At 35.8% G+C, this 22,069-nt stretch overlaps 1 protein-coding gene across 1 annotated transcript in view; it reads left to right on the top strand.

Moving 5' to 3' along the window:
- LOC149204474 (uncharacterized) overlaps window positions 1-4,020 on the top strand; it is a 325,325-nt gene extending 321,305 nt beyond the window's left edge. Inside the window, exon 12 of the mRNA XM_089397135.1 lies at window positions 3,302-4,020. Coding sequence (XP_089253261.1) covers window positions 3,302-3,403 — 102 coding nt within the window. The 3' untranslated portion in view covers window positions 3,404-4,020. The remainder of the gene's footprint in view (window positions 1-3,301) is intronic.
- Window positions 4,021-22,069: the final 18,049 nt, after the last annotated feature.

Here is a 22,069-nt window from a genome sequence, read left to right as displayed (position 1 = left end):
ATCCAGGTGGATATTGGTGGTCACCCACCAATTCCACTTGGACCACCACCATTGTTTCTTTCAGTTTTTCAGTTTCCTTAATTGTAGTACAGTTTACTATTTTTAGCAGTTTTTCAAGTCCTAAACTTTTGGAGCCATTTTGAGGCCCTAAATGACGTTTTTTGGCAATCTACCGCCAATGTTTTTTTGTCTAAAATTGTCTTTTTCGTCGTAACCCTTGGAGAGATCTTTCCAACGGGTTATCATGCGCATCAAAAAGAGATAATATGACCAAGTCGGGACCCCGGGAAGTTGGTTGTCCAACTCACCCCAATGGGGCCCATAAACTCCTAGTATTACATCTCTTCGAGTTAGGGTTTTGGTTGTTTAGGGTTTGCTCTTATTGTTCAATAATAAAAAGGCCCTTGAGTCTCATTGTAACGCAGTTCAAAGGCATGTAGCCGCCACACCTCTTCTCAAAGATAAGCTACCATCGCCCAAGCTAGTCTTATTTTCATTCTGTTTGTAAGCATATTTCAGTATTTGATATTAATGAAATGAAGTGTTATTTCTACTGCATCTTTGTATTTATGGTTATATCTGTAATTTGTTGCGTTCCTGTTTAAATCCGGATCAATCATTCATGAATAAATGCGATGTAAATTTAATCATAATTTTTAAACTTTAAAATTTAAATGTAATAAATTATAATGTATCATGTATGCTTTATGATTGCACATAACATTTGTTAAATGTCCTAAATTCTAATATATATATATATATCGTGTTTCCCCGTTTCCAAAATTTGGGGTGGTCATGTTTCGTACCCGTGCTTGTTTTGGAAACTCGTACCCATTTCCCCGTTTCGTGCAACTTAGAGGCAAACCTAATCTTTGAGGCAACAACAGACTGATTTTTGAGGCAACAGGCCACAATTTCAGGAGGCTGAATTTGTCTCTAGTTGACCAAGTTTGACTTGGGTATGTTTGTGGTCAGTGACTTTGTTTTTTACTGGAAGATTATATTGTATCTCTTATTGAATTGAATAATTTTTCTAAGGAAAAGATTGTTTGGTTTTTCTCCCAAGTAGGTTTTCCCAAGAAATTTTTTTGTCTCATGTGTTTGGTTGTCTCTATGATCCTACTGTCATTTTTGTTCTACTATTGAAGATCTTTTGGGCAATTGTTTTATGATGATGGTGAACACAATAAAGATTAACATAAGAAATCATAAGAAGTAATTATCAAATTAGAAGATCCTTTAAAAATCAATAAAAACAACTCCACCAATGTACAAAAGAATTACACAAGGGTTTGCAAAATATGAACTCTTTATTATGTCTCAATTGACAACAAAAACATTACAAATGAGGAAAGCCTAGCCTTTATAGAAAAATTTCTAACAATTTGTTAATGACTAGTGGGACTCTCCATAATAAAAAATTGCCAAGTACCAACATATGAAAGATCGCAACCAAAATTGGCCCTACGAACCATGTACAAACTTGGCTTTCCTGCGTGATTTAGAGAATGGTTTCAAAATTTTGGGCTCTAATACTATGTTAAATTTTAGTTAAACCTCGCATGCGGCACTTTATTTTACCTAACATATTATATTTCTATTGAATAAATGCACGATTAAGTTCTTAACACAATTAGCGATAGTGAAAATTACACCAATCTCAATCACAAGTGACAAACAATTTTTTCCCAATCAATAGTTTTTCATTAATAACTCAAATCCTACTTGATCCCTCCACTTGGGATAACGGCCCGAATGAGAAAAATTACAGTTACAACATACATTGGATCTGATCCAACAAATCAGGCCCTAGATTTGTCCCCCAATCTCCTCAGTTGATCTGGATCTCCAATGTTGCACTTCTGCACTTCTTCAAACCTGGCACACTAGAGTATCAACTCTTGACTTGAGAAAATCTCTCTTTCAATGGCTAGCGCCGTTTTATGGTGTGTTTTTATCCTCTCCTTAACCTTGTTTTTATAACTTTACATTAAGCTAAATCACTAACCCTAATCTCCAAAGTGATTGGCAGCCGAGATTAAATCTCGCCTTGCTTGAAATCATCAGTTGAGATTAAAACATAATCATTAAAGTAAATTGCTTTACTTTTCCTAAGTTTCTTCAAGTCAATTAGCCAACATAATTAATTATGTACTCTAACTTAGGCTAAGTTACAACAGCAACTTGCTCACACATGAGCAAGCATCCTAAGGAGATTTTTGGTGACTTCTTGCATGCCTAGACACTTAGGCCTATGCAAAAGTACCTATTCGAGCGACAAACATCAACAATTAGTGGAGAATTCTACAGATTGTATGGATGCCCCTTTGTTTAGTGTTGAAAAACAAATGAGCGCTTTGATGGATTCTATAACATGGTTTCAAAGAATGTATGGTATAGTACCTCACATTTCGATATATATATATATATATATGTCCAAGGAAACTTAGTTTGGCACGCTCCTCAAGACCTTATGCGTGAAGTTTATATATCCTACTATCTCATGGATATGATTCTTGCGGAATCTGTTATGACTGAATTTGCAAAGATCTAGAAAAATATGTAATGCATCATTGTGTACATGTTACGGATGCACTTCACACCAACAGAGCATAACACAAAATGAAAATTATTATCGAGAAGGTAGCAGGTGTGCCATCTTACTCTGATTAAATCAGAAATTGGGGAAATAACATAAACAGTAGGCGAAAGCAGCAGATAGACGCATGCTAAATGATTCAAAAGAGCAACATGTATGACCTAGATATTTTAAGTTTTTTAACATTAGCAAGCTCCTGATTTTACCATCCTGCATCGATCTCAAAAGAAATAATCTTCTGTTTCGAATTTAAATTTACTTTTTTAATTCTATACTGGATAAGAATATCACTTTTTTCGTCTAACCACAATCCAATTTCTTGAGAATACATTATAACAGTTCGTGCAGCTTTTATTTCTCTGATAATCTCACTTTGGGTGACTGCAACACAAGTCTTTCATTGATTAGATCTCAATCCCTCGTTGAAAGTAATCAATGCTCACTTCTCAAATAAAAATTTTCAGAAGCTTAGTGAGAGTGAACATTTTCAAATGAAGGTTAAGCAAGCTTATAAATTCTTGGTATTACTTTAATTGCAAGGTTCATCCGATGTATGCTTCAAACTTCAAAATGAGTTCTAAAAAATAATATTGAATTGCTGACAATACCTGTAACACTTAATATAATGCAAGCAGTGTCATACTCTCGTTCAATAAGCAGTGAAAGTTTGGTGAAAGATAGTAATGTTTTTATTGTTTACAGGTGACATATATAGTGCAACATGGGCCATGGCATCATGTCGGTGCCCTACGAACTCCGGCCTCCTCAATCAGAAATTATAGTGATCGGAGTCTTACCACCTAGGGGCAGTGCAGATTGAGGCTGCTAAATGGGCTAATGCAGGAAAATATAGTTAATATATAGTTCTTTTGAATCATCATCCATTTTGGAGATCAGGCCAAGCTGGCTCATCGATTTTTCAAGACCTTTTTCCAGTCACATCCAGGTCTCTAAAGCAGAAATGCTCCAATGAACTGATTCCTTATGTAATTTACTAGTCTGCTCCAGAGACATAATACAAGCTGTCCATGTATAGAGCTGTGTTGCTGATTCCACGAGGGTTTGCTCCTGTATTTAATGTGTTCATGCGTTATTCTTGTAAGTTTATGAGTTGTCCTACGAATTCTTTTTTTCAGGTCAGGAGCATCAAGTTACTAAATACCCACATGGATCAACCGGTTGGCATTTGCATGCTAGTGAATCTGTAGCTGCACTCACGTGATAGAAGGTGGTGTAGACTGCGCCTCAAAAGGTTTGCAGATGAAAAATTTGTAAGCTTCTGCAGTAAAGCAAAACTAGAGATACTTTTCTTGTAATGGACCTTTTGTGGCAAATTAAGTAGTCCCCCATTCTTTCATAGTCAAACAACACTCTGGTGTACTTGATACGGAAAAAGATATTACTTAACCTTTTTTTGTTTCCATCATGGTAAATGACTATGATAATGTCCTATTAAGAAAAAATGAGAAAGCTATATGAATTGCACCTTTGCAATTAAATCTTTAATTATATTTGTAATGTTCAAAAATGGCTAGCCAACGGTCCAATAGATTCGATTCTTCTCAGCCATTTGGTGCAATCTTATTGCCTCTGTAACCTGTTCTGTCTGCTAGATACATTACAGGTCTGTCAAGCAAAAGCAGATGGGGCTTCACCATTCTCATCAGACTTGCAATCTCTTACAAATGTCAATGCGAGTATCATTGCCATTAACATCTTCTAAAAAAATTAAATGATTGGGTATTGTTTTTGAGCAATTTACCTTTTTTATTTCACAATAATTTATCAACTGAAAACTTGTAATTACAGCATAAGTTGGTCCGAGACCCCAATGCTAGATACATGATAGTCACAATGCCTTTTTAACGCACCATATGTTATCAAAAGATATTTGCTATCTCTACTAAATGAATCAGCTGCAAAGGAAAGTGTTTGACATTCTTGTAAAGTAGCCTTGATTGACATTCTTCTTGCCACCTATCAAGGCATAATACACTTCACATTGTTTTGCATTCGTTTATAAACAACGCTACAAATTACAAAGAAAGTAACTCCACATCCTTTATGAGTGCTGAAAAAGCTATGTATTAGATGACCTCAGTACAACAATGGTGGAACTTGATCAATGCAAGTACAAGTACGAAGCAAGTATAACAGAATTAGTAAAATTGCGAATGGTGATGGATTAAGCTGCTTCTAGCCGCACTGACACATGTGATAGACACTTAATAGTGGCTGAGATTAGGTAACATCCTGTCAGTAAATCCTCAGCAGTAAACAAGATCATACTACTTCATTGTTCCTCATGGAGTTAAAAACATATAGTTTCATTTACAATATATGCCAGTACTTAACTAGATCTTCAGTTGATATATGTTCCTTGATTAGCACATGTACATAATAAAGATTTATTCAATATATTTTTGTACATTTTTTATGCTAATATATTTGGCGTAGTCTAAAGATGCAGCAAATTTCCTCAGAAAACCATGGAAATTCCGGTATGATTTTGGTAAAATCTGGCGAAATTTTTTGGAAATCCCAATTAAAATTATCAAGTTAGATTTTGGGTTTTTCATGGTGCTGAATCTATTTCCACCATCAAAAACAAGATTCAAACACTCCTACCATCAGATTTTTTAGAAAAAATAATAGCCAGATTCCAGCCAGTTTTGGCTCTCCAGGCAAATTTGCTGCCTCAGTAAACAACTCCAATATATTTAATTTAGCAGGTCCGTAACAATCGGGATCAGAACATCACCTTTTACTGTTCTTTCCATACTTCAGTAGAAGGTCGAACCTTCGCTCGAAGAGGACACCCAACCCTTGAAATTCAGTATAAAGATCTGCTGCACATTATTATTGCTCAATGCAAACGACCGAACTGCAATTTCCAAAATTAGGAGAGAACGAATCTACTTTTCTGCTACAGAAACGACGGAGGAGCACAATTCAAAATTAAACAAGGTGTGCTGAAATGGATGAAGAGAACAGTAGATATGCCTGAATATGGAAAGATTGAACCTAGGTAATTATCCACAAATTGAGAAGTTTTGAGTAGTTATCTAGGTCTTACGAAAATTATTCAACCCATAAACCCTTGTCATATTATAGGAGTAGAACCCATCAGCAGCAAAACAGTGCCACCTTGCCATGTCTCAAGGTAGATGTTGGTGACTTCACAGCAGGAAGGAATTAAACAAGAAGAAGAATGGCCCTTGAGGCATTCTGGTGCAGAGAAGAGGGTGGAAAACATGAAGAAATTAATGACAACAACAAAGCAATGACCACCCAGGAAAGGAAGTTGAGAAGGCTACAATGAACAATGTTTCTTTAGAGGAAAACTTAATGGGAAACCTCTTTCATTTCCCCACAAAAATTCCCCACATTTTGTGGATGGTGCCAGTATAAATTTGTCGGCATTGAAGTAATAAGTTACTTGTGAGGCACGTGACAGAGGCAGTCCGCTTGGGATAGACTATAAAACCTTGTGTTTGAAGCTCAGAGCACTCAACCATTCGGACTAACCTGGCTACACAATGGAAAATGTTATATATGAAGAAGATGAGCAAAGAGATGAATATAATCACTGCAAAACAAAGCTGCAACAATCCAATTAGAAGAAATAAAGAAACGAATAAATGACCAACCTAATGATATTCACACTTGTATATGCCCTCTTGTTTTTCACACCAAAAAAGATCAGTGTTACATCCCTATCCCTGGGTTGAGGAAAATACCGTCCACATGAACTATGGTGCTCAAGGTCAAAATCTGAAAAGTAAATACATAAGCTTGACCTCTGTAAATTAACAAGGCCACGATCTCCTAACACTGAGTTCTGTGGGATTGAGCAAACATGAGACCCCTTGTGCTGACAACTGCAGTTGCCTTAGGCTTCTCCTGCACATACCATTAGCTTTCATGGAAAGCTCTGGACGCTGAAAATTACTACCTTAAAACTAAGCTCTTGAATTATGGTGTTTGCGTCTCAGGATTTTGCTGTTTGGACGCGCACCCCTGTCTGCAGTGGGTTCGACCACGGTGACCTTATGGGTTTTAAACTGTATCATTACCAGTTGTATTGCTAATATACTTAGAGATTTTGAAATTTTTTTGGCGAATCAAGGTTTTAAAATTATGAAGTTTTTTTGGAAATCAAGCTTGCTTTTAAAATTATGAAGTGAAGTGAAGTTAAAATTATGAAGTGGAGTGAAGTGAAGTTAGAGATTTAACTTCCTTTTACTCATAAATCAAAGATTCAGATTTGAAGTGAAGTTAGAGATTTAACTTCCTTTTACTCATAAATCAAAGATTCAGATTTGAAGTGAAGTTAGAGATTTAACCTCCACATAATTTAGTGAAGTGAAGTGAAGTGAAGGTAGAGATTTAACTTCCACATAATTTTAGAATATTTTTTTTACTCATAAATCAAAGATTCAGATTTGAAGTGAAGTCAGAGATTTAACTTCCACATAATTTTAGAATATTTCTTTTACTCATAAATCAAAGATTCAGATTTTTCTTATACACTGTTATTTTAATTAAATTGACCTTGGAAAATCCAGGTAGATCAACCAGAAAGGCCAAATTAGTAAGGCTTAACCCCAAGAGTGTCGAGGAGATATGACCCCGTAACCTCCTGATAGGCGAGGTACTTAGCAATAGGAATTTGACCAAATGAACTCTATTATCCCTTAGAGCTAGAGTAATTAAAAAAATGTCATATAAATAATTATAGTTTTATGAATTTGACGAAGTACTTAGCAATAGGAACTCCACCGAGTGAACTATATTCTCCTTTAGGGCTAGACTAATTAAAAAAAATGTCGTATAAATAATTATGGTTTTATGAATTTGGCTAAATATTATTGTAATACTTATTCACAAGTTAATAATCACATAATAAAATTGAATAAATCTCCATAACTAAAATCTTATTACATATTTATTCAAAAGTATATAGATTTTACATATTTATTCAAAAGTATATAGATTTATTGGAAGAAAAAACCGTTTATTTTATATTATGTTAAAACAGTATATAATTATGAAGGACAAATCGTCCTTATAAGCCCTGGGGAATCCACAACATGACTACATTGGATAGAAAATATTCTACATACATACAGGAGAACTGTAGATTACAATTTGCAACAATTGTGAAATTACAATTTCTCTGCCATAACTATAAAGATATCTTAGAATTATCAAAAAGACGCTAGACTCTAAATATGTCACAGAACATTTATATACTCTGTAATTCAGTATACAGTTGGCATCCCTCGTGTATTTTCTTTACAGTAGCTGAACCAAAAATTTGTACAAAATTTTAAAAAATATAAAAAAGAAAAGAGAAAATGACCATGCAACTGCGCAATAAGAGGAAAAGAGCCCTATCGCAAATGTGCTTTTTGCATTTGCAATGTCATTCAAATAATTTCAACGTAACATTATGACCATCTATGCAATATATGCAATTCTCGACGATAATTTCAAGGTAACATTATCGACCATCTATACTTATCATGCGGAATTATGTACGATCTCATGTGCAATAGAACAATTGAGGTATGACGAATACAATTTTACCTTTCTCTTAATGCCACTAATCTACAATAGTTTGTTAGGGTAGGGATTGTTTAATTGTTTTAATTATCAGTAAATCATATAAATTATGTGATAGCGGTCTATTCGTTTTTATTGACTGAGATCAAGGTAGGATTAGTTATCCAGATGCGTAGTGTGTTATCCAATATGTGTAGTCTCTTCAATCCACAGGAAATTGATTGGGCCAGTTATTTATGTTGCACTAAGCACTACAATGGGCAGGTATGATGAGGGTTGTATTATGTGAATAAATACTTAGTCAAGAAAACTGCGATGAGGGTTGTATTGGGTGAATACATACTAAGTCAAAGAAAAAGTAATGAATATGGTAAAATAGTTTAACGAACAAAAAATATTTATTATAAGTGTGATGTGTATCTATAGTTAATTAGAGTGGGTATGAAATTAAAAAAATAATAAGATTTTTTTTATAGGGTGTAGAGTAGATAGTAATATGGTATTTTAGTAAGGCACTCTATGATGTAAAGGCTATGTGTGTAAAACACCACGGTGAAAATTTAGTCATGTTAAGGGTCAGTGTAAGGGTTGGGTGCGATCCCTGGGTGATTTTGATGGCTTAAATGCCACTTGGTAGCACAATTACTCGCCACAAATTAGGAGTGTCAATCAACTCACATTACCTAGCAAACAAAAAAACAAATTAAAAAAAATTCATATGAATTCACACAATATGTTCATTTATATGTATATCTATTTATAGTATACTTGGCAAACAAAAAAACAAGATTAAAAAAAAACATATGAATTTACACAATATGTTCATTTAAATGTATATATATTTATAGTATAAAGGAACGATCTACAAAGAATGGTAGGAATTGAAGTGATGTAAAGGAATTATTGTGGTTCAAAATTGTGAAGAGTGTGGTGACAAAGCTTGATCTTCGTTCCTTTTTCTAGAGCATAGTATGAAGGAGATGTTTAATTCCTTCTATGATCAACTTCAAGTTGGCATGTCTTTTTTGAAATAAGAACAAGATATTTTTTAAATGAAAAAAAAAAAGAAAAAAAAAACAATTTGACTTATAATTTAAAAGCAAAAATTAGTATATATGTTTAGATAATTTTAGTTAAAAGTATTATAACATAATATAAAAAAAATGTGGTAAAAATATTTTACTCACTCTCTATAATAAGTAAAATATTTTAGTGTTCATCTAAAACAACTTAATTTATATCAAAATAAAACAAACAAACAAATTTATATTTTCATTTTGAGGAGATGCATATTTCTTATACTTAATAAAAATATTTCAATACAAAAGCTATATAAATTGTTTGAATATCCATGGTAACTAATTTATTTTAATGTCAATTTCATGTGTGTGTTAATAATAAAATATTTTAAGTTCCCAAGTAAAAAAAAATCAATTATTTTGCAATAAGAGTAAGAAGATGGAAATGTGTAATTCATTCTATTGTTAATATAAAATTAATGTTTTATTTTAAAATATTAATAATTAAAAAAACCAGTGTGAGTTACAAATAAAATATTTCAATGTGTAGAATTAAATAATATTGAGGTATACTTGAAAATATAATTGCGTCAGGCACATTCTACAACCTAATATGGGAGTGATGTGTAAGTATGTTCGTCCTCAAAAAATAATGTCGACCTAAACAAAACCATGCCTTGAAGAGTTCCTTGAATTTGAATGGATCATAAATTTACCTTCAACAAAAAGTTTTAATACTTATGTAAAAATTTAAACACCTTTATTATTTTACTAAAACCAATACCCTTTCATAAATCAAAGGAAAAATATTAATTCAACACAAAGATCAAAAATCCTCTAAGTTTTATATAAAATGGCTCCAAAATTTTTTAATATTTCTTTTATTAAATTTGTGTATGATAAATCTTTAAAAGGAAAAACCATCTCTTGTGGATATATTAAAACTTTTAAAGACAAAATATTTCCAAGACAAAGTTGTAATACATCAAAATATTAATTTGATGTAAGTTTTGTTATATGTAGTGTAAACACATTAGTAAATATAATATTAATATTAAAAATAATAATAATAATGTTATTGTTATTGTTGTTATTATGAAATTTGATATTAATATTAAAAAATTAATCATTTTAGATTAATATAATATTAAATTTGTTATATTAAAATATATATTAATATATTAGGATATATATTAACTCCAGATCTATATGAGAGGGAAGAACAAAGACATAGAGTGATAGATGTGGAGAAACAAAGGGAGTGACAAGGGAGAAATGGAGATAAAGTGAGGGAGAGAGGAGAGGATGAGTGAAGAGAGAAAGAGGGAGACACGAAGATGGAGGGGGAGACTCTAGATAAGGAGAGAGGGAGGGAGATAGTGACAGGGTTGGAGAGAGAGAGAGAGAGGGATAGGGGGAGAGAGAGGAGGAGAGAGGGAGAGAGTGTTGGCATTATTTACAGATGTTGTACTTGAAGGCAACACCCGTGGCAAGGCTCTCAATTTGTTGAAAATTAAGAAGTGTGCAGGAGAACAGTTTAGAAGATGCGTACCCGCAGGTACATTGTGAAGGGACCGCGGCCAGACACGCAGATCAGCCGTTCAGGAGGTGCGTACCCCCAGTGCACTCACTTCAAGGCAGAGAAAAGCACACGAGGGGTTTCTTATGTTTAACCCTTGGTAGTTAGCCGACGGTATTTGTGTTATTATGGTTTTGGCTCGTGGTATTGATCCATGATTTTAGGAGGAGCTTGCCTATATAAAGCAAAGGAGATCACTTGGCTAAGTATCTTTTGCAATTGAATATCTTAAGATCTGAAATATTGGGTTAAAAGCTTGATCTATATGTAAGAGAAGTGGAAAGCGAATCTGTGAAGGGTGATCTCTCGAGCGCATGATCAGATCTGGGCATCCGACTAACTGTGCCACACTGGTGGACTGCCAATTCGGCCCTAATCAGAAGTACGCAGGTGTTTGACGGTACAGCTGCGTGGGTACGCAGGGCAGAAACAGGAGAGCTGCGTGGGTACGCAGAACAGAAGAAGGAGAACTGCGTGGGTACGCAGAGAGACAGAGGTTCAGGTGCGTACACACAGCTAAAGTGCGCGGCGCGATAGTATCCTTGAGTGCGTGGTTTCAGTAATGGTACGCGGCGCGATAGTATTTCTGGGTGCGTACCTACAGTAACAGTACGCGGCGCGATAGTGTCTCTGGGTGCGTACCTACAGTAACAGTACGTAGCGCGGTTGAAGAAACAGTGCGTGGACACGCAGTGCGGCAGAAGGGTATCTGCGGGTATACGCAGGGGAGCAGAAGGTGAAGTGCGTACGCACGCAGACCAGAGAAAGAAAAACTGCGTATCTGTCTTAAGACCTTTTGTTTGGCTGTACTTTTCTGTTGATAAGGTGCTCTGGGTTTAGTTCTATTATTGTTGATCTGGTTACTACAGTTGACTGGGTGATTTTCTTATACTTGATGATCATTTGATGTTTATGGATCTAGTTTGAAAATTTATGAAAAGTGGTCCTTGTAAGAAAAGAAGTAGGGGGTTGTAGCTCCCTTCCAGGAGAGACTGGAAAACGAGAGAGAGTTGTAGCTCTCTGCATGTTGCAGCCTGCGTACTCGTAAAGAACTGCACCAGTACAAAACCATTATAAAAGGAGTTTCTAATTTGAAAGAATATAGAGACATATTGCAGCAGGTGGTTTTCACCCACATCGGGTTTCCACCTTACATCTTGTGTTCTTTGGTGTGACTATCTGTTTTCTTTGTTCATGCTCATTATTTTATGGTACTGACATGCAAAAATAATTCAAAAAATAAATAAGGAAGATTTATTAAAAGAACTTGATAATACTGATTCACCCCCCCTCTCAGTATTATTTCCAACAATTGGTATCAGAGCAGGTCCTTCGGAGAAGCTTGATCGCTTGAAGGAAGATCATTCATCATGAGCAACTATGAGAGGGAAGCATCAATCAGGCCACCAATTTTTGATGGGACAAACTTCAATTATTCGAAGGTAAGAGTTATTGCCTATCTTCAATCTCTTGGTACAGAAGTTTGGGATATCATAGATACAGGCTACGCTTTTCCTTCAGCTACACCTACAGATGCGGCCGAAAAGAAGAAATATGAAACAAATGCTAAAGCAATCAATACTTTGCTGGGATGCTTATCTCAAGCAGAATTCATAAAGGTTATGCAATATAAATCCGCAAAAGAAATATGGGACAAGATTGTCTTAAGCTACGAAGGAGATGAACAGGTAAAGCGTGCTAAACTTCAAACTCTCAGGATTCAGTATGAGAATCTCAGGATGTATAATGATGAAAGTGTGGCTAACTATTTTCTTCGGGTTGATGAGATTGTAAATTGCATGAAAAATTTGGGTGAAGAAATAAAAGAGGCTATTGTGGTTGAAAAGGTTCTAAGATCATTGTCCCCCAAGTTTGAATCTAAAGTATCTGCAATAGAAGAAAAGGAAAATCTACGAATTCTTACTATGTCTCAGCTACATGGAATTCTAACTGCTTATGAAATGAGAAAGGGAGGTCCATCAGACAGAAGAGAAGCTGCTTTCAAGGCGTCAGGCAAAGGAGATTATTATGAAGCAAGTCACGTACCAGAAGAAGAAGAAGAAGAAGAATCAAATTTTGTCAGAAATCTTCAAAGGGGTTCTGGAAGGTTCAGAGGTAAGTTACCTTTTAAATGTTTTTCTTGTGGAAGAGTAGGTCATTATGCTGCAAAATGTCCTTATAAGGATAAAGGAAAGGAACCTGCTAGATGGAACAAGAAACAGGGTGCAAATAAGAAAAGCTACTACACTCATGAAGATAGTGATGGTCTATCAAATAGTGATGAAGATGAACAAGGTAATGAATATAAACTGTTAATGGCATTTGAAGATGATGATTATATGGATGCTATAGATGTGGATAACCTTTTTGAAGAAATTACTAGACTCAAGAGATGTATAGAAGAAAAGAATATGATCATTGATACTCTACAATTTCAAATTGATGAAAAGGAAAAACATCTTGAAAAATTAGAAGGTGAAATTGTTGCTCTTAGAAAAGAGATTGAGAAAACAAAAGCTATTAATCTTAAGTTTGTCAAAGGATCTGAAACTCTGGATGAGATTATCAATATACAGCGTTCTCCTCTAAACAAGACAGGTATGGGCTATAATGGAGAAACTTCTCAAGCATCCACTTCAAAAAGTTATCTTGATGCAGCAAAAAGGAATGAGCAAAAGCACAATGGAGACTATCAGGTAAAGCAGGGATGAATTGCAAACAAAGACTATCAGGGGCAATCTGTCTTAAGAGTGAACAAAAGCTACAACCAGCCACAGGTAAAATCTTCTCAATTTGGTTCAAGAATGAATGACAATAGAGATTACAATCACTTGGCCGGTAGATTTGATAACCGCAGAAGTTTCTTCAATGGACAATGTTTCTCTTGTCATAACTTTGGTCACAAAGCAGCTCAATGTGTTGCATATAAAACAATCATGACTAGAGAAGCTCAAAAACAAAGAAGTATGACCGGGATTACAAAAATGACCTATAACAACTTTTCGGCTCTTGAAAATGAAGTTGAATGTTCTATTTGCAATAACTTTGGTCATGAAGATTCTGAATGCAGGAGCAGGTTTCAACAGAAAAAGGAACAAGCCTCAAGCACCAAAACATGGAGAATAAAGGAACCACAAACAAAAAGATGTGGGATAGCATTTTATGCAGAGGGACAGGAAAATCTATGATACATTGACAGTGGATGTTCGAAGCATATGACAGGTGATAAAGAAAAACTTGAGTCATATTCTGCTCTAGAAAAAGGAAAGAAAGTTTCTTTTGGAAATGATACTCCTGCAACTATAAAAGGAAAAGGCATTGCTCAGTTAAAAGAAAAGGTCAAGGCTGGAAATGTTTTGTATGTTGATGGATTGAAGCATAATCTTCTAAGTGTCAGCCAGATGTGTGATAAAAGAACCGAGGTGATATTCAAATCAAATGGATGTCTTGTTCGTGATCTTGATACAGGTAAAACAGTGATCAAAGGCAAAAGAACTCCAAATAATCTGTACATATTTGAAGAAGGACAACAACAATGCTATCTGAGCAAGGATGATGAGCACTGGTTATGGCACCAGAGGTTGGGGCATCTAAGCTTTTCACAAATAAGGAAAGCATGCAAATATCAGGCAGTTCGCGATCTTCCAGATATCAAAATTCCTGACAACACCATATGCAAATCATGTCAGTTTGGAAAACAAACCAGAACTAACTTTCCAAAGAAGGAAGGATCAGCTAGCATGCCTCTTGAGCTAGTACATACAGATACATGCGGTCCATTCAGGAAAAGAACACCTCGAGGAGAAGAATACTTGATATTATTCATTGACGATTTCTCCAGGTTTGTCTGGTTAGGAATTATGAAGCACAAAGATGAAGCATTCGAAAAATTCAAATCCTTCAAAGCCTTGGTTGAAAATGAATCAGGTCACAAAATTAAGTGCCTTAGATCCGACAGAGGTGGGGAGTTTACCTCAAATGAATTTTTCAATTTCTATGAAGAACATGGGATAAGAAGAGAATTCTCTACAGCTAGAACTCCTCTGCAAAATGGAGTTGTGGAAAGAATGAACAGAACAGTCCAACAAATGGCTCGTGCTATGCTTGATGAGTCAGGAACTCCCGCAACTTTTTGGGGTGAAGCTGCACATGCTGCGGTTGTTATTCTCAACAAAACAAATGTCCGGGTGAACAGCACTCAAACTCCTCATGAGCTCTGGAGTGGTAAGACTCCTTCGGTAAAGCACTTCAAAATCTTTGCGAGCAAATTCTATATTAAGAATACTGATGAGCAGCTTGGCAAACTTGAACCTAGAGCAGATGAAGGCATTCTTCTTGGTTACTCTCCACATAGCAAAGCATACAAGTGCTACAATAAAAGACTTGGCAGAATTGTTGATAGCATTGATGTAGTGGTTGATGAGAAGGGATACATTCCTAGGCAAGTACATCATGAAGACATCGAAGAAGATGAAGGCTACCCTCAACGACAGAATGATGAAGAACCTCAAGAAGAACCAGAGGAGCGGACAAGAATAGAAGAAAAGACTCCATCCAGATATGTTCAGAAGAATCATCCAGAATCTCAGATTATGGGGCAGAAAGAAGCAGGTGTACAAACAAGAAGAACAGTTGCAGAAGCCTCAAGCTATTTGGCATTACTCTCCTCTACTGAACCACAAAATGTGAAAGAGGCATGCAAAGTGAATGTTGGGTGAAAGCAATGGATGAAGAACTTGAGCAGATCGAAAAGAACAACACTTGGGAGCTGGTTCCTAGACCAAAGGATAAGAATGTTATCGGAACAAAATGGGTCTTCAAAAATAAATTGAATGAAAATGGAGAAGTAATTAGAAACAAGGCCAGAATTGTTTGTAAAGGGTATGCGCAGCAAGAAGGAATAGACTTTGAAGAAACCTTTGCTCCTGTTGCAAGACTTGAGGCCATTCGAATGTTCCTTGCTCTCTCAAGTTTTCAAAACTTCAAAGTATTTCAAATGGACGTGAAATCAGCCTTTCTGAATGGAGACTTGGAAGAAGAAGTATACATTGAGCAGCCAGATGGGTTCATTCTTGGAAATGATCCAAATCTTGTATGCAGATTGAAAAAGGCTCTCTATGGTCTCAAACAAGCTCCAAGGGCTTGGTACTATCGTTTGGACAAATATCTTCATCAACAAGGTTTTTCAAAAGGATCAGCAGATAGCAATCTTTATATAAAAGTTGAAAATGACAAATTGTTAATACTTGTTGTGTATGTAGATGAAATTATTTTTGGTAGCAATGAAGAAGCTATGAGTCAAAGCTTTGCCTTGGTCATGCAGAAAGAATTTGAAATGTCCTTGCTGGGAGAACCAACATATTTCCTTGGTTTGCAAATCCAACAAAAAGAAGGAGGAATCTTTTTATCTCAAACCAAGTATCTCAAACAGATTTTGAAGAAATATGGCATGGAGGATGCAAAACAAGTAAGTACACCCATGGTCACAGGATGTAGCCTCAGTGCAAATGATGAATCTGCAGCAGTACATCAACCAACCTACAGATCTATGATTGGAAGTCTACTTTATTTGACAGGTACTCGACCGGACATCATGCATGCAGTAGGAATAGTTGGAAGATTTCAGGCAAATCCAAAGGAGACTCATCTTCAGGCAGTGAAGAGAATTTTCAAATATCTTCAAGGGACACAAAATTATGGCTTATGGTATCCTAGAGATACAGATCTCACACTTCATGCTTATACAGATGCAGATTGGGCCGGAAGCGTGGATGACAGGAAGAGCACAAGTGGTGGTGCGTTCTTTATGGGTTCCAGATTAGTATCTTGGTTCAGCAAGAAACAGAGTTCGATTGCCTTGTCTACAGCTGAAGCGGAATATGTTGTTGCTGCATCTTGCTGCACTCAACTCCTTTGGATGATGCAGACCTTGCAGGATTTTCAAATCACTTGTACACCACCTATCTCCATCTTATGTGATAACACAAGTGCAATCAGCATCTCAAAGAATCCTGTCATGCATTCAAAAACCAAGCACATACCAATCAAGTATCATTTTCTCCGGGAACAAGTGCTTGAACAGAAAGTCAAGTTGGAGTATGTTCCTTCTAAGGAACAAGTTGCTAATATTCTCACCAAACCATTGCCCAGGGAGACTTTTGAATACCTCAGGCAAAAGCTGGGGGTTGTTGATGCATCATTTTATTGTTGAAACTCTTCTGATTGATGGTTGTACGCATGGTTCATCTGGGGTATATGCGAACATGTGCTGGGTTGCGGCACAGGTTCAGGGGGAGCATATAATGCATTGTTGGCATTGTGGAGGATGTACAAAAGGAGATCATGGAAGCTGGTCTGAATATAGCTGCAATATGTCTCTATCTCTTTCTTGGTGGATTATGGTTCTTCTTTGCAGATCTGGTTCATATTCAGGGGGAGCATGTTCTTAGGGGGAGCATAACCCTTTGCCCTTGATGTCAAAGGGGGAGAATGACGCTGAAGTTTTTGAGGTTGCCATCAAGTCCAAAGGGGGAGATTGTTGGCATTATTTACAGATGTTGTACTTGATGGCAACACCCGTGGCAAGGCTCTCAATTTGTTGAAAATTAAGAAGTACGCAGGAGAACAGTTCAGAAGATGCGTACCCGCAGGTACATTGTGAAGGGACCGCGGCCAGACACGCAGGTCAGCCGTTCAGGAGGTGCGTACCCCCAGTGCACTCACTTCAAGGCAGAGAAAAGCACACGAGGGGTTTCTTATGTTTAACCCTTGGTAGTTAGCCGACGGTATTTGTGTTATTATGGTTTTGGCTTGTGGTATTGATCCATGATTTTAGGAGGAGCTTGCCTATATAAAGCAAAGGAGATCACTTGGCTAAGTATCTTTTGCAATTGAATATCTTAAGATCTGAAATATTGGGTTAAAATCTTGATCTATATGTAAGAGAAGTGGAAAGCGAATTTGTGAAGGGTGATCTCTCGAGCGCATGATCAGATCTGGGCATCCAACTAACTGTGCCACACTGGTGGACTGCCAATTCGGCCCTAATCAGAAGTACGCAAGTGTTTGACGGTACAGCTGCGTGGGTACGCAGGGCAGAAACAGGAGAGCTGCGTGGGTACGCAGAACAGAAGAAGGAGAACTGCGTGGGTACGCAGAGAGACAGAGGTTCAGGTGTGTACACACAGCTAAAGTGCGCGGCGCGATAGTATCCTTGAGTGCGTGGTTTCAGTAATGGTACGCGGCGCGATAGTATTTCTGGGTGCGTACCTACAGTAATAGTAGGCGCGATAGTGTCTCTGGGTGCATACCTACAGTAACAGTACGCAGCGCGGTTGAAGAAACAGTGTGTGGACATGCAGTGCGGCAGAAGGGTATCTGCGGGTATACGCAGGGGAGCAAAAGGTGAAGTGCGTACGCACGCAGAACAGAGAAAGAAAAACTGCGTATCTGTCTTAAGACCTTTTGTTTGGCTGTACTTTTCTGTTGATAAGGTGCTCTGGGTTTAGTTCTATTATTGTTGATCTGGTTACTACAGTTGACTGGGTGATTTTCTTATACTTGATGATCATTTGATGTTTATGGATCCAGTTTGAAAATTTATGAAAAGTGGTCCTTGTAAGAAAAGAAGTAGGGGGTTGTAGCTCCTTTCCAGGAGAGACTGGAAAACGAGAGAGATTGTAGCTCTCTGCAGGTTGCAGCCTACGTACTGGTAAAGGACTGCACCAGTACAAAACCATTGTAAAAGGAGTTTCTAATTTGAAAGAAGATAGAGACATATTGCAGCAGGTGGTTTTCACCCACATTGGGTTTCCACCTTACATCTTGTGTTCTTTGGTGTGACTATCTGTTTTCTTTGTTCATGCTCATTATTTTATGGTATTGACATGCAAAAGTAATTCAAAGAATAAATAAGGAATATTTATTAAAAGAACTTGATAATACTGATTCACCCCCCCTCTCAGTATTATTTCCAACAGAGAGAGAGCGGAGGAGAAAGGGAGGGAGAGAGAAATGGAGTTGGAAGGAAATATAGTTAGGGAAGAAGAAAGACATAGAGAGATAAAGGTGGAGAGAAAGAGTGTGAGTATGTATGTAATGTCCCTTTCTAAATTATTTTGTAACAACATTTATTTCTACATTTTCGGGGTCAAATTTAGTGAAGACGGGGCCCATTTGATTTTTGATAGTCTAAGACTTAGGAGTTAGAGGCAAGTTAATTTTATTTTATTTTGTTTTGTTAATAATATGTGGGGATCACCCACATAAGAAATACGCACTCCCTAAGCCAATGATTCCAAATGCATGAGAGAGAAGAAAAGGTCGGAAGAAAGGCTCCACGAAAGTTATAAAAGGAAGGCAACACACTTATTTGGCATTCTTAGCTTATCGAATTTGATTCTATTGCTCAAGTTTTTTAGCAAGAGTTTTCCAAGCGGAGAACTCACCATTTCTTCGGGGGAATTTGAGTGCCACCCTCAAGAGGTTCATCCATTATCATCCAGAGGAGATTTGTAGATATTTCAAGCATTTGTATTCAATTTGCCCCAATAGTGTTTATTTTTGGAGAACGCAGTGGTGGATCTAGTGTGGCCATCGCAACATTCTTTTGGAGGGCTATTGCCGGGAGAAATTAGGAGAAGAAGGCTCAATAGATTTGTTGGCTATGGGGTGAGTTTGAGGGTTGGAAGTGGCAGCAATATTCAGGAGAGATTCTGCAGACTTCGTGGCCAGCACAGAAGAGAGAAACTGAGCATATGTGGGAGATAGATTTTCAGCCATTGGGGCTATTGCTTGCCGAGAGAAATAAGGGAAGTATTGGTGGAGTTGATTGATACATTTCAGGAGTGTCGGGGGAGGATTTTGCTGGTGGTTTGACAGACAACGTGCTTCAACAACTATTGGAAAGCGTAGGGCTTTGGGGGTTCGATTTTGGAAGGTCAAAACTAGGCCAAACCATTTTTTGGTTTTTCTGGGTTTTTTACATGGACCTCAAAAATAATTTTGTTGAATTTTTTGAGCATTGGAGGTGGAGTTTCAGCCATCTCTTTGCAGCAAACAATGTAGAATTGTTGGGGACTATGCAATGCCTTTTGAGGGTCGATTTTGGGAGGTCAAATCCAGGCCAAACCATTTCTGGGTTTTTGTGGGTTTTTCCTAAGGAGCTTAGATGTAAATTTGTAGAATTCTCTGAGCATCGGAGGTGGTGTTTTCAGCGATATATTTATAGCATACAATGCAAAATTGTTAGGGGTTGCGTAGTGTAGCAGTGGGTCAGTTGATTGTAGCTCCAAGTTGTCATTGCTTCACCTGGGCTTTGCTCCACTTGCCTTTGAGACAAGCCCAGGTGCATTCCTTCCATGTTTTGTACTCTTGTACCAGTTTATAATAAAATGGCTCAACTACTTCCATATTTTTGATAGTTATGGGCGTTTTCTAATTGTTTCGAAATTTCTGTGGTGAAAATTGTTATTTGCTTGCATATCATTGTTTTTCCTAGTTTGGAATCATTAGAGGAAATTTGATTTTAAAAGGTTAACATTGAATTTCCATATCATAATATGTAATCCAATCAAAATCCTTTAAAATTCAAAAGAGATACAGGTGTGACTAGGCACTAGCAAATTTTATATTAATATAATTTACCTATCTTAAGCGTGAGTAGTCCCCAAGTGACCCGAAACTACATTAAATACTAAAAATAAAATCAATATCTTATTCTATAAAAGTTATAGTATCAATAATATTTTTAATGACGTGTAATTAATTTGAATTTTAAATTTACCTTTTTAATTTAAATTTCCTTAAATCTTGTGTAAACAAATTAATTTAAATATAAAATATATATATTATTATTTTGAAAAAAAAATGCATTTACTTGTTTAATTTAAATTTACCTTAAATTCACTTTTTTAATTTAAAGTTTAGTAAATCTTGTGTTAGTAAATTAATTTAAATATAATATATATGGTTATTTAATTTTAATGACGTCTAACTAATTTAAAATTAAATTATTATTTTTTTTTTTTTTTAATTTAAATTTTATTAAACCTTGTGCTAATAAATTAATTTAAAGATAAATGATATATATTGTTATTTTGATAAACGTCACATTCATTTGGGTAATCTTGATAAAAGTAAAATAATAAAAATGATATATTAAAAAATTGTCTGCATGCATTATTTTATTAATTTCTTAATTTTTTTTAGGTGACTATTTTTGAGTTGAAATTTCCTCTAATGCATTACAATGTATGTTTGGGGGTGAAATAGAGAGGCAAAGGAGAGATGGAGAGAAGGGGGAGAAAGAAGAAAAAGCACTCTAAGTTGGATCCATCCTAACCTTAGATTTATCAAGCATCGAGAGGGATCAAATCTCTGGAGGTGCAAACATATTTTTTGAATGTAAAACTTGAGGAAAGGTTTGCACCTTGAGAGATTTGATCCCTCTTGGTGCTTGATAGATCCGGAGTTAAGATGGATCTAGGTTGGTGATAACAAAAAATTAATTAATATAGTCATAAATAAAATATTTCAATGTTCATATTAAGTAAAATGTATCAACTATATATTATATGTGGTTTAAAAAAATTGAAAAAAATAATTCGGTTAAAACATTTCAACTAGTTTTATTATTCTATATTTTGACATCTTTTTAGGTATATATTTTTTATCAATTCTATCTAAAATCAAACAAAGATTGGCTAGATTTAGGAGTTTTACACCTTAAGAAATTTGATCCCTCTTCACTCTTGTTAATTTTTGGTTAAGATGGATCTATATTGGTGCTAATAATCACTACAAAATTACATAATGATCTACATGTTAGATATTTACTATTTTATACAATTAAATAGAAAATTTGTCATGAATAACACAGTTACAAAGTCACCTTGAATTATAACAAGTTGTCTATAAATATAAAAAATAGCTAGTTGTTTTTATAAGTTTTTCATTAAAGATTGAATTGACTTGGTCAAGTTCAATCACTTTGGATGGAAAGCGAGCTAACAATTTCAATAGTGAGATGGAAGATAGAAAAATGGACATTCTGACAAAGTGCAAGTGGAGCTTTGATGCACTCTTCTACTTGTGTGCGATAATGAGTAAATTTGATCCAAAAAAAATATTTTTATGTGTACGATTGTTGAGGTATTAAAGTCTTCCCATTATCCTCCACTTAGAATGTTAAATTAAAGATAGTGGAAAAATGTGATGAACTACATTTTGACTTTTGAGCCATGATTCCTTCAGCTAGTGGAGTACCCATGTCATCCTTCTCCTCAAATACTATTCTATTGTTGT

The sequence above is a fragment of the Pinus tabuliformis genome, chromosome 1_2 (genome assembly GCF_031772625.1).
Source record: "Pinus tabuliformis cultivar Carrire ecotype Pingquan chromosome 1_2, CPIR1, whole genome shotgun sequence".
In the NCBI taxonomy this organism is placed as follows: domain Eukaryota; kingdom Viridiplantae; phylum Streptophyta; class Pinopsida; order Pinales; family Pinaceae; genus Pinus; species Pinus tabuliformis.
Note: the sequence above shows the minus strand (reverse complement) of the source record. Positions and strands in the feature narration are given on the sequence as shown.